This window comes from Musa acuminata, chromosome BXJ2-11 (assembly GCF_036884655.1).
Source record: "Musa acuminata AAA Group cultivar baxijiao chromosome BXJ2-11, Cavendish_Baxijiao_AAA, whole genome shotgun sequence".
Classification (NCBI taxonomy): Eukaryota; Viridiplantae; Streptophyta; class Magnoliopsida; order Zingiberales; family Musaceae; genus Musa; species Musa acuminata.
This window is the reverse complement of record NC_088348.1, coordinates 6,681,453-6,706,584: the sequence shown is the minus strand read 5'-3', so window position 1 is coordinate 6,706,584 and position 25,132 is coordinate 6,681,453. Positions and strand designations below refer to the sequence as shown.

The following is a 25,132-nucleotide window of genomic DNA, read 5'->3' as shown; positions in this document are numbered from 1 at the left end:
TTTGGGTTTCTTCTATTTAACTTAGCTTATCCGTCCGGATCGGTCGGAATGTATTTAACGCTCGTCCGGTCCCGATCTGAACCGGCTCGGATTGTCCCATTTCGGACGATCCGATTTAATTCTTTTCGATAAACGGGCATATGATGTTTGCACTTTTTAGGGCTGTTTGTTTCTTTTAGGACTCGCGCGGCTCGCTGGTGTGCCTGTTGTTGACCATTCTCGCGTCATCCCTCTCAAAGACTTTTCTTCCTATCGATACCACCCCAAAGTGAATCGATCAAAACCGGACAAGAACATACATAATCGAATCAATAACCAACTAGAATTAGTTAGCTCGATGGTTTAATTTCGAACCGATAAAAATATAATATAAATTATAAATAATTAATCGAAGAAACATAAAAAATCAGTTTGGTTTTTTATTTTAAATTCGACATAACCAGAAGGATCATATGATCAAACATTATCCTTAATTATGATTTTTTTTTTTTGGGGGGGACAAACAGAATCTGAAGAATAAATAAATGGTGGTAGTTAGGAGGTTGATTTGATTTGATCTCCAGAGAAAGAAAGCCACATCTGAGAGACTAAAAGATCAACAAAACTGGCAAAATTCTAAGTGGTAACTAATTAACTGATTCTTATCAACAACATACTTACTGCACCTGAAAAGGTAGTACTACTCTCACTGGAGCAAGAACATTGATTCAGTCTCTGACTTCTCTACTCTCATTCTTTTTGTTCACATTAATTACTGCACTGCCAAATACCCAAAACACATTAGAAACAAAGATGAGAGAGAAATTACAACCCTCCTAGGATGATGATGGACTAGACACGACTAAGGCGATTTCGATGATGGCGGACTCGACACAACCCGTGTTCCTCGCGAAGCTCATGCAGCAGCAGCCCCTTCATCGAGAAGCATCTGATCAAAATGCCAGACTCCTGAAAGATAGTTCATAGTAGAGCATTAGAAACACAGATTTAATTATTCTCAATACACGATATATCTTCTTCTCTAGTATCACACAGAGTAAGTCCCCACCATGTCCTTTTCCCACTCTTCTCAACTGAGCAACATATTCAGCGATCTTTTTAATTGCTTCCACCTGAAAGTAAAAAAGAAAAAAAAAAAAAGCAGAAACCAATAGGTGAAATCCTAAATGTGCACTGTAAGATCACACCATTGCCTCACATTCACAAGAATCCAAATCTTGCATTCATTGTTTTGTTAGTACCATCCGAATTAAATCGGATGTGGTTAGGGACCAGATAACATAAGGTCGAGACCATTGAATAAGCCAAAAGCTTCAGAGCTGCAGGGGTCAGAATGTCCTAAATGCCCTTAAAGAACTAAGTTTCCATATGACTGCAGTATTGCCAGACAATAATTAAAAGGCAACAACCAGAGAGAAACAGGGAAGCAAGCCTCACCTGCTCACCAAGAAACTCGGTCTCGATAAAGTCTGCCATCTGAGCATCATTACACTTTTGAGCTACCTGTTCATCCAAATTTCATACTTAATTATAAAACAAACCAAGTGCTAAACAACCAGCCAATGCATTCGAGAACAGAGTCACTCACTTTGTGTAGACTCAGTAGCTTCTCGTTTGTCAGCTTCTCGATAGACAAAGCCAATTCCATTGCTGAAACAGATAATACCACAAATGGTATTCTCACAGGTGCATGATTGGAAAAGATTTAAAGATGAAATGAAGAAGACATAACCAAACTCGAGCCGTAAACAAACATGTCCAATGAATCACTAGGAAACTCATGCCTTACACTGTTTAATATGTCGAATAAGTATTTAGCAAAGGCAACCTATGTCGAATATAGAAGCATGTGTGAACTCGATCACATTTTTTTCGCAGAAACAAAATGCATCTGAAATCCTACAACTTCACTTTTTTATGGCTGTTTGACATGTACAGTACACTTAGGTACATGTGAATTTGCAGATCTATGCAAAAGCTGATATCAATAAGCATCTAAAAGTTCCATGCCACAGAATTCAAAGACATATCTTGTATCTCGAACAAGTAGAAAATACCAATTATAGCGGTGAATTAGCACTCACCATGCAGTGCATCGCCTTTCTCAGGATGATCAAACTCGGTCAAAGGCGAAATAATTGGCAGAAGCTTCACTTTCCCTCCCCTTTTGTTCTGATTCACAAAACATACATCTTAATATAAAACACATATATGAGTGTTTATGGAGGACTAGAAGATTGGTAAACACCTGATACTCCATCAGCTTCTGAGCATGGCCTCTTTCCTCCTCGCTCGATTCTTTGAAGAACCTGAACAAGCAGCAGCACAACTGATCTCACCCTTTTGCACCCCCAAAAGGAGATGAATTAAAGAAGAGGTTTTAGGTTCGCCAAAGACTTACTTGGCAAGGCCTTTGAGCGCAACATTGTCCCGATCGAAGTAGGCAAACATGGCATGGTACACATACGATGCATTGTACTCCACGCTGAGATTAAAGCACCCAAAAGGATGACCAACAAAAAGGTCAGTAACATAGCAACTAGAAATCACTCTTCTAAGATTACGAGCTTCTCAAACACCAGTCAACAGAGTAAGAACAAAAATGGAGTCTTTTTAGCTTCAAGATTTCAGAATCAAAATAATAGAACAAATACTTTAACAAAAAAAAACATGGATTCTTCCTCTCGGGAGTAACAGAGCGTCAAGAAAACACGCTCAGAGACATTGGCGCCATAAATCATAGAAACAAAGGTTGCATCTGTGATCTCTTCGAATAGTAGAACGCCACATCTCCGGGGATATCATCAACGTGATCTGTTCAGAGTCATAGTAAATCGAGATTGCCGTGCAAAGATTAGAGATATTGTGAAAGAGGCCAGCCGGTAAAGAACAAAATTAGATCTTCTTTGCTACAGATTCCAGACTGCAAAAAAGTACGATCTTATGGAGGAAATATCAAAGGAAAAGACGACGAAAATGGAGAAAAGAGAGAGAAGAAAGAAGTGATCCACGGATCGGAGGAAGAGGATACTTGATCTGAACGTTGATGGCGGCCTCGCTGTCGTCGGCGTACTTTTGGCGAGCGAGGGACTGATCGGGGGCGGTGGGCACGAGGCAGAGCTCGCTGTGCTTGAGCTCCTCGAAGGGCTCGAAGACGACGCCGGTGATGACGTGGCCTCCGGAAGCGGCGACCACGCGCCCGCGACGGGTCTGAACTTTCGGAAGGCTCAGAGCGAGGCGGAGGGAAGCAGGAGGCGGCGGCGAGGCCTCCGAGGATGTGGGGGAGAGGAGAGGGAGAGGATGAGAAGCCTTGAGAAGCATAGTGTCAGAGGAAGCGCCGGTGAATCGAGAAGGGAGAGGATTGGGATGAGGGAACACCGGAAACGAAGGGTTGATATAGTAAGGAGGGAGACGGGGAGACGAAGCGAACGGTGGAGATCGATGGGGTTGGAAACAGGTGCGCATGGCGGGCTCGTGGCAATCACACGGCTGTGGCCGTCTCGTGATTGGCGGGTGGGGTCGGGGGTGGATTCCGGATGGGGTATCTTTCCCAAAATATCCTCTTTTTTTTTGGTACGTACGGTTACAATATTCTCGAAAAATTGAATTGTTTTATGAGCTGTATTTCTTATTTCCTTTTTTTTAAAGGTAAGGATTTAAATCCCAATCCGATATTAATTTTAGTTATTTATTAATTTGATATAATAGCAACATATATATTAATTTTAGTTTAGATTTTTGGATGATTTATAGAGAGAAAAACCCTCAATTTTAGGGTTTCAGAATGCAATTCTTGTTTTCCATCTTTTGTTTCTCCGTTCTATTCAAGTTTTTCTTTACCCATATCAAGGAATTAGTAAAATACAAAAAAGTGAAAAATATATAATATTTTGTAGAGAAAAAGTGTAACTAAAGGCTTTTAATACAAATTTAACTTTCACGATTTATTGGTGATTATTATTTTCTCCACCCATTAAAAAATTACCAAATTGATTATTTAAAGCTTAGATATTCCTTTCTTGCCCTTTATTGTCGACGGCAAACGGACAGTGAAGATGGAGATGCAAATGTTTCCAGGGAAGAGCCAATATGATTGAGGGTTGGTGGACATGACCGAAACAGCAGAGTAAGGCGGATAAGCTGTTCGACGTAAGGCGCGTGCACGCCCCGTGCCCTGCTGAGGAACTTTTGCGCCCGGTGAGGTCCAAGGAGCCGTGCGGGCGGTTGTTGGCATGTGGGGCACGTCGCTGGCCACCGCACTGCGCGGCTGGCCTTCCCTCGGTGGTTGCCTTCATGGGAGGTTTCTTCCGCGGGGCATGTGGCCCTCCACACGCTCATGCGTCCACCGCCCATGGAGGAAGAGACAAAAGACAGAAAGGCCACTGGAGTATACAAGATAATGATACGCTTCTAGCGCTTGATAGAAAGCTTTGTTCTTGTTATTCGTCAAGCAACTGGCCATTGATTTGACCGGAGGGAAGCTTTGAATCCATTCATGTTTAATTACTTTACATGTGTATATATATATATATATATATATTTTTTTTTTTTTTAATGATAATTGTTGCCTTTTTCGTGACTCCATGATTCTTTTTTAAGTTAAATTAAATAAATATACCTATTATATATATATATATATATATATATATATAATATACAAAATTTTGTAGCTAATAATGTCCATCAATTGATTGATGTTGGATTTCAATCACAAAAGCGAACAAATTTTATTTAATATCGAAATCATAAGAAATTTACGCATATTTTCAGATATTTAATATTTAAAAATATATTTTAAGTTCATCGTAGAATCAATGATATATATATATATATATATATATATATATATATATATATACATACATAAATACATATATATACATACACACACATATACATACATACATATACATGTATATATACACATATACATAAATATGTATATATGTATGTGTATATATATGTATATACAACATACATACATACATATCCCCCAAAATCCTACGTAAAGTTATATCTAGTTTATTTTCCAACCAGAATTACACCTAAAAAAGAACTAAGAAAACAAAACAAATAAGAAAGAAAATGCTTCTGAATATATAACAGAAAAAACATAACTAAACTTATTTGATGTGATACTCCAATTTAAACTTCATATCAGATGTGAGAGAACAATTGAATTAAGTTATAGGAATTATATGAAACTATCTCAACTTGAGTGGTTTATACGCAACATGGTGATAAATCAACTATCTCATCAATCGAGATTATGATAATTATTATCAGAACAGATATTAGTTAATAGGATAAACTGAATTGGTTTATAGGATTAGATGACTATAGTAAATAAACTTTGATTTAGTAGTTTAGGCTCATCAAATTTCAATCATCTTTGAGATGTAAAACCTCAGGCAAATACAGGAGACAAATGGAGAAGGCAAAACCAGAAACTAAAAGCATCAGACTTGGCCTATACAGATGCATCAGGATGATACTAGTTTGATTCTATGGAGCATCAGATATATCCTTGGCTGCTTTAGGGAACATAAGATTGAAACAACCGGTAGTAGTAAACTGATGGATACAAATTCTGTCAAGCACTAAAGAAACAACACAGGCTATTAATGTCCATAAAGTACAGCAAAACATGCTGAGCAAATGCCCAACCATCAATTTCTTAAAAGAACATACAATATTAACTTCCGCAATGAACCGATGACTGGTGGGTTAATGATATGCTAGAATCTCAGGCGTCAAAGCAGGCATTCATTCCAATTAGTGGAGAAATTGAAGCACAAGATGAAGAGTCATACCTTTTGGTCATGGTGGAATATTTAGATGCATTGCATGACTTCTAGTTCATTGAACAAGGATGCCCAAGAAAAAGAGAAAAAAAACTATGTTAGGATTGAGTCGGTACTAAAAAGGGGGAGTGCGTACGTAAAAATCACGTCGAGTCAAAAATCTTCATATGATAAAATTGTTTTGACAATGTTTAACTTTGAAAGCGTTCGTAAGAGTACGTAGCTAAAGTAATAAGGAAGTAAAACAGTTTGCAATAAAAGAAAATAGTAAAACAGAAATACAAATCGATTTATAGTGGTTCGATCATCGTGACCTACATCCACTCTTGATTCCTATTCACCTGAGGCCACCGGCTTCCACTACCGATCTTCCTTTAATAGGCAAAGACCAACTACTCTTTTACACTTTTTCTCTCTTCACGGGTTTAAGAGATAACCCTTACAAGCTTTACACCTCTTTTAGACTAAGCCCGAAACTTAAAGAGGAGGACACTTAGCACTTTTTCAACTTAGAATAATAATACATTTTTGCTCAAATTCTTACTTCTCCATGCAAGAATAGCTGGGGTATTTATATACCCCAAATAACTTCAAAATTAGAGTAAAAAAAGTTCTCATCCCGGATTTCCCAGGTCCTGGTGGTACCACCGCCTGTGCTGGGCAATACTACTGCATGCAGCACTGACACTAGGCGTCACTAGGTGATACCACCGCTTGACACAATTTGGAAGTGTTAAGATCAGGAGCACTAAGAGGGGGGGGGTGAATTAGTGCAGCGGAAAACTTTCTACGATTAAAACGAAATTGCGTTCGAACGATAAAAACGATTTCTGTGTGAAAGCCGATTCTAAGATTACTTTAACTTAAGATCAAGCAAGATGATGTTAAGGTCAATCTATGAAGGCTGTTTGCAGTTATGATGAAAACCAGAATGTAAGCGCAAACTGAAATACGACGTTTGTACGAAGAAACTGATTTACGTCTAAATGTTGATTCGTAAATCACTTGATTAGGCGAAATGCAGTTTAAGCAAGGGTATAAAGGCAGTTTGCAGTTATGGTAGAAATCAAAACGTAAACGCAATCTGAAATATGATGATCGTACGAAAAAGCAGATTTACGTCTAAACGCTGATTCGGAAAGTGCAAGGCTTGAAACCCGATCGTATATGCGCAGAAAGCAGTAAGCTTCAGAGGAGGTTTGTAGTAAAAGATAATATGCTCAAAGTAAATGCAAACCGAGATTTAGAGTGGTTCGGTCAATCTTGACCTACTCCACTTTTGGCTTCCTCCACCGACGAGGTCACCGACGTCAACTAGATGCCTTCCTTCAATAGGCGAAGGCCAACCACCCTTTTACAGTTTCACTCCTTTTGACGGGCTTAGGAGACAACCCTTATAGAAATTTCTCTCCTCTCTTTACAACTCAGAACTTAGAAGAACAGAGGGAGAAGAACTTTTGGCCTTTACAACAATTTTGAGCTCTAAGAATCACAGAAAAGGATCAAGATTTCGGTGTTAAATTGCTACCTTTCAGTGCTGAATGGGTGGGGTATTTATAGGCCCCAACCCAGTTCAAATTTGGAGCTCAAAACTGTCAATTCCCGGAATTCCGGGATCAGGCGGTTGCACCTCCTGACAGAGCTCGAAGACCGAGCTCAGGCGGTTGCACCTCCTGACTGAGGCGGTAGCACCGCCTGGCAGAGCTCGAAGACTGAGCTCAGGCGGTGCCACCTCCTGTCAGGGGAGGTTGCACCGCCCAGTCTCGCTCGGAGACTGAGCCCCAGGCGATGCCACCGCCTGGCTGGAGCGGTTGCACCTCCCAGTCTCGCTCGGAGACTGAGCCCAGGCAGTGCAACCTCCTGCCGTGGGTGGTTCAACCGCTTGGCAGAAATCAGGGTCCGAATGGGTTGATCCATTCGGCCCAATTTAGGTTTTTCAAGGGCCCAATCGCCCGAAGATTAAGTTAATGGGATCACCTCCCATTTCCAACTTAATCAATGTGCTAACTACGATTTTTCCTAAGACATTTACTGCAACTTGCTCCAGTGCGTCAATCGCTTCTTCCGGCGAGCTTCCGGCGAACTTCCGTCGATCATCCGATGAACCCTCGGTGATGCTCCTGCGGACTTCCGGCAAACTCCTGGACTTGCGACGATTCACTTAGCGAGTTCCGACGAGCTTCTTTGGCAAGCTTATGGACTTCTCGGATTTGTTCCCGCAGATCCGACGACTGTCCGAACTTCGGTCGAACTCTCGAACTCCCAACGTGATCATTGTCTTGACTCCGACGCAACTCCTGCTACATGTCTCACTTTCATCGTAGTTAATCCTACACACTTATCTCAACATATAGATTAGATAACAAATGACAATTGACTTCATCATCAAAATCTGAGATTCAACAGGAAGACTATGTCTGGGCGGTAGTACCGCTATACTAGGCGGTGGTCTGGGTGGTACCACCGCTCAGTCTAGTGGTACTACCGCCTAACACAATCTTGGAGACTATGTCTCGGAGACTGAGCCACTAGCAGTGCCAACGTTTGACCCAATTTTTGGGTCATTGAATGGGTGTCTCTCTTGGCCCAAAACAGCCCTACTTTGGGCCCAATTGGCCCATAATTGAGTTGACTTAATTGCATTCTAAACCAACCCAATTACGACCTAAACTAACTCGAGATAGACAAATTATTACAAAGCATAAATCATCTATTGTCCGACATGTCATTGGTTCTTCCGACGCTTCGTCTAATCCTTCGGCGTATTGTCCAATCAGTATGTTGACACCCGCAACTTCCGATCTCCTTGGCTTAATGTCCAATCCTTCGGCCCGATGCTCAAATTCCTGGCACGAAGCCTTCTGCCGACACGTCGACCGATCCTCCGGCCCGACATCCAATCTTCTGACATGTTTAACTCTGGCCCAACATCCGATTCCTCCTGCTTTAATCAATTTGTCTATCCTGATCGAAGCTAGTCCTGCGTCACTCAAAATGCAGATTAGATCATAACATTATCAATTGGTTTCATCATCAAAATATAAGATTCAACAATCTTCCCCTTTTTTATGATGACAACCAATTGATGACGGAGTTAACCTTAACTCCCCCTATAAATACGTCATATGAACCTTTAAATTCAGAAAATCATGCAATATTTCAAAATATAAAAATACATCATACCACACATGATTCAAATCATCATCATTACTTCTCCTCATTTGTCATCAACAAAAAGAAGAAGTGCATCTAGTAAGTTTTTAAGATGTATAAGTTTTACAACATACAAACTAGCAACAATTTTAAGTTGTGCAAGTTTATAAATTTAGCTTCTTTTTTTGAGTTATGCAAGTTTACAAGTTTTGCTTCTTAAGATAAGCAAGATAACACTTTTACTTCTCTTGATATTGCAATCTAGTAATTCTTGGTGATGTTCAAAATAGCAAGTTATTTCTTCTCTTTTGAGAAGTGCAATCTAGCAAATTTGCTTCCTAACAAGTTTTCCTTTTGTAATATGCAAGTTAGCAAAAATTTTTTCCTCTTTTATCATTGTCAAAAAGAAGGGAAGAATACAATGTTGTAATTCTTTTCCCTTTACATCAAATTCTAAATCATGAGAAAGATAAAGTATCAATCTTATTTCAATATGGCATATTGAAATAAGGTATCATTTCAGAATATGATAGTTGTTGACTTTCACATCATTTCATAAAAAAATCATAAGTATTGTATGCATCATTCCAAATCATAAATATTTTAAATCATGATGGTATCAAAATGTCAAATTACATTGCATCCTACCGTGCATAGATCATAACTTCTCATTTATATGCTTCAACATAATATTATGAGTATTTCATGCATAATTTCATATCATCACATGAAAAATATAAAAAAAAATTAATTGGATGATGAGATATATACTTCATGAATAGAGTCATGAACCAAATTTCAAATTGTGAATGTCGAAAACTCAAGAGAAAAATTATGATTCTTTTTTAATGACTCAAATAGCGAAAAAAAGAATTATAGTAAATGATCTTGATTCATAAAAAATGTCATGTTATAATTCCAAAAAAATCAAGATCATGTTATAGATAAGACTCATTCAAATTTAAATCATCAAATCATCAAAATTATTTTCAAGAGATTTATTAAAAAAACAGATAGATTTATTAATCTATCTTTTTTTTTAATCAATGATTCAATTATATCATGAGATATACAAATCATAATTATAAATGAGTCATAAAAATAATGATATGAAAGATATTAATATGAAAGATCAATTTGTGAATGATTCATCTTCACAAATCTCTTTTTTAGTAAATAATGAATAGAATCATAGGAGATCAAATAAGATATTTTAATTCAAATAAATCTTAAATTCTTAATATCAAGAATCAAGATTCATTTGGATAAATCTTCTCTTAGACAAGTAAATCATACGTGAATCAAGAAAAAATATTTCATATAAAATACATCTCATGTCGCAAACATCAATAAACAATTCGATTGGATATATACCATCTCATTATTAAAACGAATCATCATCAAAATTACTTTTCAAAAAATTAAATGAAAACAACGTAGATAGATTCCTATAAGATTAAAAATAATTCAAGTTCTTTTAGTTTCAAATTTTGTGATTGATTTCATTATCTAGTTTTTCATACAAAGACCATGCATCATTATTTATAATTGAAAAACAATATGAGAATATACATATTATTACTTCATTACATCATTAAAACATCATTTTATTAAACATAAAGCATTTTCAATCAAAATTAAAAAGCAATACAAAAATCATCAAGATACACATTATTGCTTCCTAAAAACATACATAGGAGTAATCTTATTAGCTGTACAAGCATTAGATTTAAATCTAACATTTTATTTCTTTATCATAAAGAAATGCAAATATCATAATTAATTTTTTTTAATTTTTCAAAAACACTAGCAAGAAAAGCATGATCCTCTTTCATTTATTTTTTCGTATTTTATATACTAATTTAAAAACAACTTATGAAATGCATCAAGTAATTTCATAGTAAACTAAGGGAGTTTTGGTTACCTCGTTGTCGAAAGCCATTAAGACGTAGTTCGTCACCTTGTCTTTGTTGATTTGATTCTCGTCTTCGAATGAGCTCGATTCATCCCAAGCAACATTGAAAACTTTCTTCTTCTTTGGCATATTCTTCTTTTTTAAGTTTATTTTTATTCTTTGATTCTTGTTTTAAGAACTTTTGCTTTATTGTGAGAAGTTCAAAGTCGTCATCATCATCACTTGAGTTATCACTCAAGTGGTATTCTATTGTTTGAAGTGTCAAATCTTTCCTATTCTTTGAAAGGTTGTTCTCATGTTCATCAAGTTCATCATGTGTCTTGCACATCATTTCATAGGTCATTAATGACCCGATAAGTTCTTCAAGTGAGAACTTGTTTAAGTCTTTTGCCTCTTGTATTGTAGTTACTTTAGGATCCCAATTTTTAGGAACAGAACGTAAAATTTTATTGACAAGTTCAAGATTTAAAAAACTTTTACTAAGTGCTTTTAAATAATTGACGACATCCGTAAAATAGGTGTACATGTCAACAATAGTTTCATTTGGCTTCATACAAAAGAGTCATTTTTCTTTGGTGTTAAATCAAATGAGAAAAACGTGACTCTGATACCAACTGTTAGGATCGAATCAGTACTAAGAGAGAGAGAGAGAGAGAGAGAGAGGGGGGTGTGAATTAATGCATACGTAAAAATCACGTTGAGTCGAAAATCTTCGTACGATAAAATCGTTTCGACAATGTTTAACTTTGAAAATGTTCGTAAGAGTGTGTAGCTAAAGTAATAAGGAAGTAAAGCAGTTTGGAATAAAGGAAAATAGCAAAATAGAAATGCAAATCGATTTATAGTGGTTCGGTCGTCGTGACCTACATCCACTCCAGATTCCTCTTCACTCGAGGCCACCGGCTTCCACTACCGGTCTTCCTTTAATATGCGAAGACCAACCACCCTTTTACAATCTTTCTCCTTTTCACGGGTTTGGGAGACAACCCTTACAAGCTTTATACCTCTCTTAGACTAAGCCCGAAACTTAAAGAGGAGGAGGACACTTAGCACTTTTTCAACTTAGAATAATAACCCCTTTCTGCTCAAATTATTGCTTCTGCATGCAGAAATAGCTGGGGTATTTATAGACACCAAATGACTTCAAAATGAGAGCCAAAAAAGGTCTCATCTCGGGTTTCCCCGGTCCTAGCAGTACCACCACTTGTGCTGGGCGGTACTGTCGCCTACAGCACTGACATTGGGTGGTACCACCGCTTGACACAGTCTAGAAGATTGTGTCTGGACGGTACCACCGCTTGAAGGTACCGCCTAGTCTGGTGGTACCACTGCCTGACCCAAGTTTTGGGTCAGTGAATGGGCATTTCTTTTGGCCCAAAACAGCTCCACGTTGGGCCAAGTTGGCCCTTATTTGAGTTAACTTAATTACATTCTAAACCAACCTTAACTAACTTAATCTAAACAAATTATTATGAAGCACGAATCATCTGTTGTTCGACATATCTTTGGTTCTTCCGACGCTTCGTCCGATCTTTCTACGTATCGTCCTCTCCTTCGGCGTATTGCCCAATTGGCATGTTGACACCTGCAACTTTCGATCTCCTTGGCGCAATGTCCAATCCTTCGGTTCGATGCCCGAATTCACGGTATGAAGCCTTTTGCCGATACATCGATCGACCCTTCAATTTTCTGACATGTTTAACTTCAGTCCAACATATGATTCCTTCTGCTTTATTCAATTTACCTTTTCTGAATGAAGCTAGTCCTACGTCATTCAAAACACATATTAGATCATAACATTATCAATTGGTTTTATCGTCAAAATTCAAGATTAACTTGGTCTTCAAATAGTAAATGAATTTCTCCTTCAAATATTAAAAGCAATACTTCTATAAAGGGAATATGCTTCAGCATGAAAACAAAATTCTGTGTCAGGGAAAAAATGCAAATGGATTTTGACACAGACAACTCTTCTCAAGATGAGCCTAAAGCTGACATGAAATCCAAAAAAGCTATATAGTGGCGCCAGAAGAGAAATCTTTAAACAAATAAGATTGCACCCAAAGCAGTGGAAAAGAAAACCTACTTCTGCATCAGCTACTCACCCAAAATTCTGAGCTTTATTAAGTGAAGTAAAATGATTTGGTAGTAGACAATATCCGAAGATGGATGCATAAGAAAGAATGAGAACGGCTGCCAATTACCAGAGAAGAAGGTGGCCATTTCCTGGGTTCATGAGGAAGAACATTAAAGAGTCTGCCTCGAAGCCAAACTAAAGGAATGGGAGCGCAAGGAGCAGAGAAAATCCTGCTTCTTGTATTTCTAGTTTCGATCAAACCAATAGAGATGAGGGTTTTACTCAAGAACAAGATTCGAACTTTCTTGAATTACTGAACGAAAAACCTGAATGAAATTATAACAAGAACAAGGTGTCAAGATTCACGTTTCACGAGCTCGACCCGAGTAAGAAATAAGATTCCTGCTTTTTCTCAATGAATCGCACGGATCTACTCGAGAGCAGTAGCTATGTTGATCCGATTCACGTAAAATTTGAAGTGGGAGATGATTGCTTACCGCTTAATACGATGCCTCGCACTGCGAATCGGAACCCTGGGCCTCGAGCGCGACCAGAGGAAAAGACGACTCGACGGGGGAGCAAAAGATCGGCCGAAGAGGTATAGGGTTCGTACCGCTTCTCCGACCGTGTCCGGAGCAGCACCTGATCGAGCGCAAATCTTACAGCAATATCTCACCGTTCAGAATTTCTTCTTGAGCCGTGAGCTTTACCCGATCTGAATCCGACCCACTATGTAGTATGGTCCATGTGGGTTAATGGACTAATTACAGATTATTTTTTATAATTAATTATTTTTAATATTTTGATCCTTATATTTTTAAAAATTATATGGGTATCTATGTACTTACGTAAATAAAACATTGAGATTCTTATACAAAATCAAAAAATATAATTTCATAAGATTAAAAATTAAGAGCATGAGAGATTTTTTTAGAGTAATAGGACTGAAATGTTTCACTTTTATAAATATAAAGATCTTAATACAACTCTTGAAAATATAGGACTTAAGATATTAAATATAATTAATTATGAGAGATAACCTGTAATTTACATCTCTATCCTCCTAAAGTTTGAAAAAAAACATATTTATTTCTATAAAATTCTAAAATTTGCATATGAATTTGCAAATATTATGATCCTCCACCCATACACGAGATAAGCACAAAAATCATATACAAGATTTAGAAAGAGCCGGCTCGTTCGGAAATGATATATCGATAGATGTCAATCATAGTTCAATTCAACTCGGTCTATCTCAATCAATTCAGTGAACAGTAATTTGGTTCGACCCAATTTGACAACTATTATTGTAACTTTACTTGACTTACCTCGATCAACAAAACATCTAACTAGCTTGGACTTGATAAGAACGGGCCCAAGTTTGACTCATGAGAGAGAAATAGCGATCGAAATTTGGATCTCATGATGGATTAATTTTGCTTTGTTAAAAAAAGGGAAATTATCTCCCTTTTTTTTCAATTATAAATTGAGGGAGGGAAGGAGGGAAGATGGGTCAACAGCAAAGGTCAAGAACGTCCAAATAGGTGCAGCCAAAGGCGCATAAATAATTGGTGCGTGTCAGCGGAAAGATAGGCAAGGCGAGGGGAGGGGGGCGGCGTAGGGGCCAACTTGGCTTGCCTTCATGCATGCAGGCATGTATGTCCTCTTCCCACTCCGGCGACGTCCTCGGTGTTGATGACGACGCCGGGGTAGGCGGAGGCGGTACGTACGACGGGGTCAGAAGAGCCGGACGAGCCACGGGAACGGAGGTGCCCCAAGTCCCGAGAGACAGTCCGAGGACAGGGAGCTTGTCCTCAAGGGAACAACGCCCATTTCTTGCCCCCTGACTCTCTCATCCCTGTCTCTACCCCACTCATCTATGTAGAAGGCTCTCTTCTTTTACCGAGGACATACTATATTCTACCGTTCACCCCCCTTCCCATTCTTCTTATCAGCAATAGTTTGGCATCTATTTCTCTCTGACAATGATAATGTCTGCAATGACTTGATATCGTGCAGAGAAGGAAAACTCATGGTTATGTTGTGATGTGAGCTAAATATAGGAGCTGTTCACTCTCCTTGTACATGTTAAAGAGGTCCAAATTAGCATTGTCATGTGAGAGCTGGAAAACTAGTAATGATGTGTTCTGGTGTATCCTGAAGAACAAAGACACCAAACAGTAGAGAAAGAAAACTCATGGTGACAGTAATGGTATGTTAAGAACGAAGGAACTAATTTAACTCAGAGATGGAAGGAAAGCCATAAAAGATCTTGAAAACTAGAAATGATGTGTTCTGGATTTTACTATGAAGAACAAGGCAAACAAAAGGAAGTAGCAAAAATGAGTTTCATATATGCGAATGGTAGAGAAAGAAAACTTCATGGTTATGCTCACATATTGTTTGATGTATCTCTGTAGGATAGTGATGATAAGTTGAGCTAAGTAGGAGTTGTCCACTCCCCTGGTACATGTGAGAGGACCAAGGACTTTGTGAGTGAGACTGCACAGAAACATCTCAGAGATGGAAGGGGTTAAAGCTCAACATTAACCATATAAAAACCTGGAAAACTAGCAATGATGTATTCTGGTGTAGTCTGAAGCACAAGGCAAAAAGGAAAACACAACGAAGATTCAGAAACCACTTACAAGATCTATTTCTTGATGATCTCATTATTGCCAGATTACTGTCCTGACGGACCCAAAGGTCAAGCACCAAAGCTTGTAAAGCCCACATGTTCAACTTGATCTGACAAAAAAAAACAAAAGAAACAATTGATCTCACAAAGCTCAGCTCTCTGATGAAATGCCTGGCCCTTCCAAGGACTAAAGTCGAGAGAAAACTCCCACCATCTACCATGAGGCATCAGTCATCTATTTGGAAATGATTGGTGCAGCTTAAATTTCCACCAACCCATCCATAGACCTCATGCAGAGCATAGTAATGTCAATCGTCCAGGGAGAAAAGCCGTAGAGCTTTTCCTACTGGTTGCAGAACCTTCACAGGAGGAGAGAAGTTTACTCTCCCTGTAGAAAAGAGAGAGGAGGACTGCCGGCCACACCTCTACATAGAGTATATGCATTTTAAATAGTTTGAATACTAGGTTCCTATGCCCATGAGGCGTGACTCTTGTCTTATCCCTTCTCTCATCTCTCTTCGCCAGTCACCACCCACACATGGACTCAACTATAAATAGACCCTCCTGGTCACAATCTTTCCTCAATCATCTCTCTCTCTCTCTCTCTCTCTCCCTGATTTCTCAAGTTTAGTGGAGAGACCTGCACCATATCACCCTCATGACTATATAGTAGGCCATTTTGTGGGTTGTGAGGATGAAGTATGAAAAAAGTATGGAAGAATCTGTAAAGCTCAGGAGGGATAGCGCCATAGAAGATGAGGAAGGAACTCCCAAGTTCTCATCCAATGCGCTATCCATCCTGAGCTTCATGGCTTCTCCTTACTATTCGAGACATCTGATGGCTTGGTAAAATCTTCTTTCTTCTCTTCAATATTATTCTCTATATATAAGTTGATCATGATAATTAGTTCCAGTAACTCATTCTCTCTCTCTCTCTCTCTCACACCCCGCATGTATCAAACAAAATCCCTTCGACCCAAACTTGACACTAGACATCTTCCATTTTGTGAAGAAGACTAATGTAATAGAATGGAATCATATGCCAAGACAGCAGAACACAATGGCTCACATTTTAGCAAAACTTGCAAGGCTACATAATGTTTCTTTTTTTGGAGTGGCGATATGCCTCCTAGCTCCTTGTATGAACTCTTTAATCTAAGTTAAATTTCTTTCATTCAAAAAAAAGAAAATATCTACCCTGTTGATGCCTACAAATTGTCCACAAGAAACAAAGTTTTGAAATAGTGTGTTGGTTTCACTTCCTACCATGCTTCGACTTCAACAGCTCCTATAAAAATACTTGCAAAGACTCAAATTTTCTACCTTTTTACTAGTCATTTTTAGGCATTAAAGCATCTCAATAGTTCTTATTCATATATATATATATATATATATATATATGATGATCTCCATATGGTTTCATCTAACTTTTGGCAGCTTAGAAGAGAGAACAAATGAGAATACAATGAGTGAAGACATGTCCTAACACTTAATAGTTCCACATCCATCCACACACTAATACAAGACAATCCACTTCTAAACGAAGAAACATAAATATAACAAAGTAAAAGGAAGAAAATAAAATGCAAGTCAATCCATGATTTTTTACCTTGAATACTTGAAAGCAAGAACTGCATATATTTCAAGAGATAAAATGCAGGCAGATTAGACTTTCAATTTTCCTGATAAGACTTTAGTAACGCTCAATCAAGAAGTCCATTTTGTATTAAATTGTTGAAGCAGTCATGACTCATATCAAATCATGAAGGTGGAGTCATGACTTTTTATTTTTGTTGTCAATAATGACCAAAGCCTCGTTTGACAGAGACATATCTCAAACTTTCTTCCTTGGGACATGGCTCATATCAGATCATGAAGGTGGAGTCATGACTTCATTTTATGCCATATTTTCTTGTTGTCAGATAATGACCAAAACCTAAAATTAAGTGGTGTTTGACAGATATATTTCTTTCACAATCTTGGGACTTTATCTAAGTTGGTTTCCAGACAAAAGAAAGTTTGACTTCACAGAAACTTGGTGTTCATTTCGTTTCCTCGGGAAATGATCACATCATTTTCATGGTCTTTAATCTACTACTAAAATCCCAATATATCAATATATATACAGCCTATTTTGGTATATAAATACCATTTGGTTTGCAGTGGATTATTGTACTGCATGAACAAAAAACATCTGGTTTGCAGTGAACTATTTGTACAGCATGAACAAAAGAACATTGTAATATTTGCCAGAATGTTGCATAGATATTGTTCCATGTAGTCATCTTTTTTAACTCTTCAAAGATCTGCATGATCTAAGAAGCACAAGTTTCTTACCTTGTTATTACTTAGTGGATCAACTTCTACAACTAAAATCACCAATTATTGCCACATGATTCCTAAAGTCAGATTAGTTAAATTCTATATTTTAGTATATGCAGTGTGTGTGAATATAAGAAAACAATTGTCTTCCACTTAAATATTTCTTATTTTTATGACAAGGAAAGTGCAGAAATGAGAATAATTTAAAGCCAAATGGAAAAGAGAATGAAGAGCAAGTTTCAAAAGAGAAAAACGAATGAGAAAAGTTGTTTAACACTGCCTTATAAAGAGATATGAATCACCATCAGAATGACTTGCTAATAGATGAACTGCTACATTTTGATCCATCTTAAGAGTTTGATAATATTCCCTCAGCATCATTGTATCCCTGACAGAGAGTTGCTAAATCCTTTTCTTAATAAAACGAAGAAGAGGAAGACCAAAGTGTTGACTGTGTATCTAGCTTAAGTTTCTAATCTCAACTGGTTTCCTCTCACATCTTGGATGATCTCATTGATTGTTTAATCATGTCAGGTCACATATCTAAATTGTTTTCCTTTACTCACCCAGTGTAGTATTGTCGACTTGGAAGACTTGGTAAGCTGCCTAGCAAGTTGGGAAACTAGAAAATCCTGATTCATACAAGGAGAGAGAGACCTGAGGAGAGAGTCTCTTCTTGTCTTTTTCTACTTTCTCATCACACCATCTATACTTATTGACAAAATAATAATGAATAAGTATAATAATATATGAAGGGAGAGAATTCCACCTTGATTTCCAAAGTTCCAGTGTTCTCTTCCACACACATGTTAGCTCTGGGCGTGGATGAGAATAAGGGGATCAAAGAAATCATAAAATTATGGATGAAAGTAGAGATGGATAAATTTATTTCTACAAGATATATTTAACTAATTAATATAATCATCAGTTATGTTAAAATTAATTGATATCCCATGCCTTATCTAGTGCACGTATCTGTAATGTCAGTGAAACCTCTGAATTCTGCTTAAGCACAGATCTAATATCATAGCAATTTGATGTCTGAACATAATCCACCAAATTAATATTTCTAATATCAAATATTGCATATAATGTTGCGGTGATCTGAATAAAAATAACAGTTTATAGTAGATGCCAGGTCACACTCAAAATCTAGTGACCCAATGGTACAGATCTGAAAAATCACAAAATTGCACAAACCGATCTCCAAGGAAATGTGCTTATTTGGAGTTGCTGGCCAGAAAAAGCTAGTTTACATGCTTGAGTACAAAAGAAAAGTGCTGAAATCTGAACTATACATGTTCCTACTTACTTGCTTTGGCTTGTGTATCCTTTTGTTTCTTCTGCAACATTTGCCCACACATTGGCAATCTTTTCTGCGTAAATCACCTGAAATATCATGACCTCATAAGTACCCATAGAGGAAAGGGAAATATGTCCAAGTGACAATCTCATTTGACGTGCATAAAGTTAATCTTCTTATAAAAAAAGCACAAAACATTGAAATCATTTGCATAGACGATGTCTTGATGCTTTACTACCATAAAGGATGTTGCATGATGTTAACAAGGCTCCCACACATGGTTTGTGATGCGGCGGTCTATCGCTTGGTATAGGCGGTATGTACTAGTCCGACAAAGAAGTGGTATGCGAACCACCCTATACCGAGCAATCCGGTTAAATTAATAGAATATTCAAAGAAATGGTGGGACCCATGTCCAAATCAGCATTTAAAAAAAGAGATTAGGGCTCGCGAACACAAGCCTTCTTCTTGTGTAAGGTGTCGCGGCCTTACTGTCGCTGCTTCGCCTGTGCTGCTGCTACTACTTTGCCATTGCATAAGGTGTCTTTGTTTTGCCATCAACACTTTGCCTCTGCTGTCGTTGTTGCTTCGTCGTTGAGCAACATGCTACCGTCTCACTATCGCCACTTCCCTACTGCTGTCGCTATCACATCACCGTCGCGTAAGATGGCGCCTCCTCACTATTGTTGTCGTTGCTTCCTAGGTATGTTGCCGCCGTTCTTTTCCTCCTCTTCTTTCTTATTCTTCATTCTTCCTCCACTTCTTCCTCTTCTTCCCTCTTGCTTCCTCCTTTGTTCCTCTATCGCACCTTCCACTTCTCTTTCTTTTTCTTCGTTGCGGAGCCACTAGTACAGTGTACACGCTAGTGTACCGTGTCTTGATACACCGGTACAGACCAGTATGCACCGTTCCAGCAATTTGCTGGAAGGGGTCCCGTACCCAAAAAGGCAAACCCTACTCCTACATGCTCAAATAATAGGTCCTATAGTTTTTTGTAAGACAAGGCATTATGTCTTATAGCAACTCAGGAACAAATGTCATTCCATACATTTTTGAAATAATCGGAGTTGGTGAGGTTAAGTTATTTGCTATTCATACAATATTTCCTAGAATTATTCATATTCCTTAATGTTGAGCGACTTCATAAAGCAATTTAAGACCAAAACACAAATAATGAAAAATTACCGATTTGCTCTCTTCATTTATTGTCACTTTCAATCACAACTTGTATTTTCACTACTCATACGCATAGTCCACACAAAATATTTGAAAGAAAGCTTGACAAGCTTATTAGGTAGTTAAAATTCTCTGACAACGATAGATATTACTAAATCAAGAGTGAGTGTACCTGATTACTGACAAAACCTTTAAGCATCACTAGAAAATCCTCATGTCTCTCCCTGTCTAGCCTCTCAAGTTCATTCTTGTTGTTTTCCTGTATTACCACTATAACTGAATAAGATATATCCATTAAAGTTTATAGGAAACACTTCAACTCAAACACCATAAATCATGCTGCAGTAGAAATTGCAGTTTCAAATGAATTCATGAACTGGATAAATTACAGTCTAGATTTCTAAAGCAGACCTCAGATAGCTAGAAGAAAAATGAAGCCAGTAGAATATACGATATTTTGTTGAACAACATCCTTTTTCAAATATCCTAAAGTATATCAAACATAACTCCAGAACTTAAAAATGCATGATGCAAGTAGAAACAAACATTCTTATGTCAGTTTCCACAATGTAAACATGGAGCAACTCGATGAATATGTGTTGGTGCATCTGTAGATTTGAGCTAGTACCCTAACAGGAGGATTGAATTTCAATCCTTAAAATCAAACAGAGAGCCTATATTGCAGATCAATGGCATGAAGCATGATCTACATTATTTTAAACCATAGAAACAAATATACATACTAACTTATGTAAAACATGTTATAAAAAATAGGTGGTTTTGATGGTAATAGAAGATTTTCCAACTTGAATAACAAAACAGATGCAACAATATCTGTTCAACTTTTAGTATGCATTCATCTAATGAGAAAATTAGAACAAGATCAGTGTTTAAATCCTTAATTGAAGAAATGGAATGAAATTAAAATACAGTAAGAACCATAAAATGGAACAAAATTAAAATGCAAGAATTTTTGTGTTGACAGAACAGCAGCCCAAACAATATCAAAGGTTAAATTGAATAACTTGTGATATTTCTAGTATGATTAGAATGCAGACAAAATGGTAGCCATATGCAATAAAATTAAATCATGACAAATCACAGTTAGAGCAACTTGGTTACATTTAGAACTTCAAAGGTATATAACAATGCTGGGACTCGTACTGGTCATTATGCATTGAATCGTTTCCAAAATTTAGTACAGAACATGAAATTGTGGCACAGAAAAAAAAAAGAAGAAAAGACACCATATCTTTTTTATGCATACAAGATATCGACATGCTACAGTGTCCTTTTTATCATGTTCATAAAAACTGCTAACAAGTTAAAATGATTGGTTAAACTTTCTCTCACTTCAAAATATTGGCGATTCTAGGATTATCAAAAGGGTCAAACAATTATATATCAAACAATTTAAAAGGGAAAAGGTTAAATTATTTTGTCATTTAAGAATGCTGTAACTCCTTATTCAACTCTGTGGGCTTACAATAGCAACAACAGGATTACCTTGATACACTCATAATCTTTTATGGCACAGATTTTAGCATCTTCAGTATTTCTGATTGTTTCTCTCAACTCTTCAATTCTATGGATCTTGGACTTGTCTCCACCAAATCTCATTGAAGATGCTTCCAATTTTTCTTCCCTTGCAAGCAAGGAAGACAAATCTGATGTAAGTGTTTGTACTGTCAACAATGCAGTTGAACGATCGGAGAATGCACTGTGAACAGCTAGCATCAGGCCCAAATATTCATGGAGAGTATCCTGCCAATAAGATGATAAGGTACATGTAATCATACAACATCAAGAAAAATATTCCGTCAAACAATGGTATCTGTATCTATATAAAGACATGCTCTGTAATAAACTACCAGATGTTTGACCGTCTGTGTATTTGATTCTCGATAGAATCTACTTGTTCTCAGAGCAGCAGTTGCAAAATGTTTAATTTCCGCAGCCCGTGATCTCTGCGAATGATAAGTGGCATTTTCCATTTCAAATTTTGCAAGTTTGACGAATGTAAGGCCCAACTCACCCATTGTGTCTCCAATATCCTGTTTTGCTTTCACAAGTGCCTCAGCCTGCATAGAAACAAATGAAGCAAACCTTTCTTCTAGTTCAACAAAACTTATAAAAATGGACACATGCAGGAACATAAGTTGAATGTTAAAGATATGCTTCTTTACTAGTGGTTCTGTAGTTCAAGGAATAGAAGAAAATGGATTAGAGTAAATCAAACTAGTTTTGTAGTTGAAAATTGCAGAAAAATAGCACTCTTAATGTAGTTTAGTAGCTCATAGACTAACTTATGTTATTCTGTTATCAATACCCTACTAACCTAGGAAAACTACATAATATCGAAATGCCCTTGCAAATAACAACCCTGCTCCTTTTTTGTTCATTGACTGACACCCTGTCTGGGGTTCTCAATCCAGCAACACTACCCTGTGCTTTTCTTTCTCAGAACAAGGCTACACTGTATTGATCGACTGAGTCAAGGCTACTTCATCCTTACATTTTAGACCAGGCTCAAATTGGTTGATGGTCAGGTCAATCACAGAAACCACACACATAGGGGTCATGAAGTTTGGCAAGGCATGATTGATGTGGTTGCCACACATGGGTGTCATGAGCCACACACCGATAGTTTCACGTACCTTTCACATATGGAATAGATTAAGCTCTTGATTTATTGCATAATATTTCTCTATACCATCTAGAATGTCAAGATCACTATTGTGCATATTCAACTGATTCTCTGAACTTCAAATAAAGGATCTAAGTAGAGGATGTGTAGATGTGTTCTCTACACAAAATTGGGACACCTTTGTTACTTGCTTAGTTAATTCTCCTCCTCCAGCTGGTATTCAGGCACGCCTAGTTAGTCAATAGGTGCTATGTTCATTTTTAGTACTAAAGACATCCCAAAAAGTATACTCACCATGACTCATGACTAAATATTGTACACCATGGTCATTACATTTAAAACATTAAATAGCGAGCAATTTTATCGCAATGCAAACCGCTCACTCTAAGGTAAGTTCCACAATTTCACAAAATCTCGAACAAACTTATAAACATGTCAACCTAAATTCTACTAAGAAGCTAAATTTGAAAAGGAGGCAGTTTCCATATGGTCAAGGGAACTAAATGAACTAAAAATTTTCCTCCCTAATTATAAGCAGTCAACACATACCTGCTTGGAAGCAGTTGTGAGCTGCTGCTCCAAATCTTGCAACTTCCCTTTCTTCTCCAAGAATTCTTTATCCTCCTCCACTACCAATGGCTTCACACCTCCCCAATCATTGGTCACTGCCTGCTTCAGCTCCCTGAACATCCTCATAAAATCCCTCCTTCCCTTTGCCGGCTGCACCACACCTTGTGTCGCCACTGCAACGTTCCTCCCTCTCGTCTCCCCCGAGACCTGCTTTGATAGTGCCCCCACCCCATCCGACATCCTCAATGCCACTTCCGTGCTCGGCGATGGCGACTTCACCGGCATCCTAAGAAACACCCTTAGCTCATCGCTCTTCACGATCACCGGATGAGCAGCCAGCCGGTTTAGGTACTTCTCGATGGCGGATCGGCGCTGCTCGACGAACTCGTGCTTCTGCATCACCTGGCCCTCGACCACGCTCTTGTCAGGCCGCTGCGGGACAAAGTACCCCCGGTAGGCCTCGCTGAGGCGATCAGCAAGGGCGACCACGTCTTTAAACCGCCTCCGGACGCGGATCTCCACCAGCCCGCCGCCGCTGCCGCTGACGAACCGGGTGGTGATGAGGTAGGTGACATAGAAGCCGGAGCCGGGGACGAGGGAGGAGGTGGTCTCCTGTTCTTTCTGGGGATCGGAGACGGTGATCCTGGAGTACTCGGAGGCCGAGGATCGGGCGGATCGAGAAGGCGCATCGCTGCCGCGGGGTGAGACGGGGGCGTCGCCGCCGTCATCGCCGTCATCTCCGCCATTCTCGGACGGGTCAAAGAGGGAGAAGATGGCGTCGGGGTCAAGGGCGCCAGGGGCGGAGGGAAGCGGCGGCGAATCGGGGGCCGGAGAGGGGTGCAGGAGGGGATCGCCACCGTTCAGAGCGGCGGGGACCGCGGAGAGGATGCCTCGCCGGTCACCGGCGACTGGTAGGGCTTCCATCTCTCCTTATTCCAATCGCTCGTTCCCTCTGCTCCGCTAAATTAACTCCAGAAGAACAGCGACGACATCAGCTGTCGATAGCGGACGCGGGATAGGGCGGGCGTAACGAAGGCGGAATACGGCGTTCCGGATAACGGCGGCGAAGAGATCTAAAGACGGAGCGTCGGGTTAGGGAAGACGGGGAACGGAATAAGCCGGATAGTGTATCAGACGGACGGGGGACGGATTGGATCATGAGTTGTCTCCATCGTCGACCAATTGACCAGTCAAATAACGCCAGCAAATCAGACCCCAGGTAGAAAATAGGTAATTTACTTAGATCTCTGTTCATGATTGGTTCTATTTAGAGTTTGGTATTTGACCCAATGTAGCATCACGTTGCCCACCATGGATATATATATATAATATATATATATATATATATATATATATATATATATATATATATGGCTTTGCCTGATATGATTTATGGGATGTAAAATAGAATTGTTTTTATTTTTTAATTACTGTTAAAGTATAATTAGTATATTTATTTTTAATTAAGTATTAAATATGTAATATTCTCTCTAGTTTTAATTATAGTACGAGCTATTATTCACCGAA

General features: G+C 38.4%; 2 protein-coding genes across 5 annotated transcripts; both read right to left on the bottom strand.

The window, feature by feature from the left end:
* Positions 1-605: 605 nt before the first annotated feature.
* Positions 606-3,479, bottom strand: LOC135626183 (ferritin-4, chloroplastic-like). 2 transcript variants are annotated; one of them, XM_065131304.1, is made up of 8 exons: positions 3,032-3,479; positions 2,402-2,485; positions 2,249-2,309; positions 2,085-2,172; positions 1,589-1,650; positions 1,438-1,503; positions 1,049-1,112; positions 606-948 (listed from the first exon to the last, which is right to left on the bottom strand). In XM_065131304.1, the coding sequence occupies exons 1-8, from the start codon at positions 3,463-3,465 to the stop codon at positions 896-898; spliced, it is 912 nt and encodes a 303-aa protein (XP_064987376.1). In that variant the 5' UTR covers positions 3,466-3,479; the 3' UTR covers positions 606-895. The 2 variants fall into 2 exon arrangements, with proteins under 2 accessions (XP_064987376.1, XP_064987377.1); XM_065131305.1 differs by lacking the exon at positions 1,049-1,112.
* Positions 3,480-5,334: 1,855 nt separating this feature from the next.
* On the bottom strand, positions 5,335-24,733 carry LOC135627881 (sorting nexin 2A-like). 3 transcript variants are annotated; one of them, XM_065134301.1, is made up of 7 exons: positions 23,585-24,733; positions 22,260-22,469; positions 21,895-22,152; positions 20,561-20,647; positions 19,222-19,298; positions 5,814-5,854; positions 5,335-5,600 (listed from the first exon to the last, which is right to left on the bottom strand). In XM_065134301.1, the coding sequence occupies exons 1-6, from the start codon at positions 24,527-24,529 to the stop codon at positions 5,821-5,823; spliced, it is 1,611 nt and encodes a 536-aa protein (XP_064990373.1). In that variant the 5' UTR covers positions 24,530-24,733; the 3' UTR covers positions 5,335-5,600; positions 5,814-5,820. The 3 variants fall into 3 exon arrangements, with proteins under 3 accessions (XP_064990373.1, XP_064990372.1, XP_064990374.1); XM_065134300.1 differs by having other exon boundaries at positions 5,335-5,854; XM_065134302.1 differs by lacking the exons at positions 5,335-5,600; positions 5,814-5,854 and adding an exon at positions 15,259-15,697.
* Positions 24,734-25,132: the final 399 nt, after the last annotated feature.

Excerpts from the sequence above, each read along its gene's own strand:
- LOC135626183 (XM_065131304.1), bottom strand. The coding sequence starts at position 3,465 with ATGCGCACCTGTTTCCAACCCCATCGATCTCCACCGTTCGCTTCGTCT. Across the intron at positions 2,486-3,031 it reads GCCATCAACGTTCAGATCAA|CGTGGAGTACAATGCATCGT; the intron begins GTATCCTCTTCC and ends CTTTAATCTCAG. Across the intron at positions 1,651-2,084 it reads GAAAGGCGATGCACTGCATG|CAATGGAATTGGCTTTGTCT; the intron begins GTGAGTGCTAAT and ends TATCTGTTTCAG.
- LOC135627881 (XM_065134300.1), bottom strand. The coding sequence starts at position 24,529 with ATGGAAGCCCTACCAGTCGCCGGTGACCGGCGAGGCATCCTCTCCGCG. Across the intron at positions 22,470-23,584 it reads TCACAACTGCTTCCAAGCAG|GCTGAGGCACTTGTGAAAGC; the intron begins GTATGTGTTGAC and ends GTTTCTATGCAG. Across the intron at positions 20,648-21,894 it reads AAGATTATGAGTGTATCAAG|GAAAACAACAAGAATGAACT; the intron begins GTAATCCTGTTG and ends GTGGTAATACAG.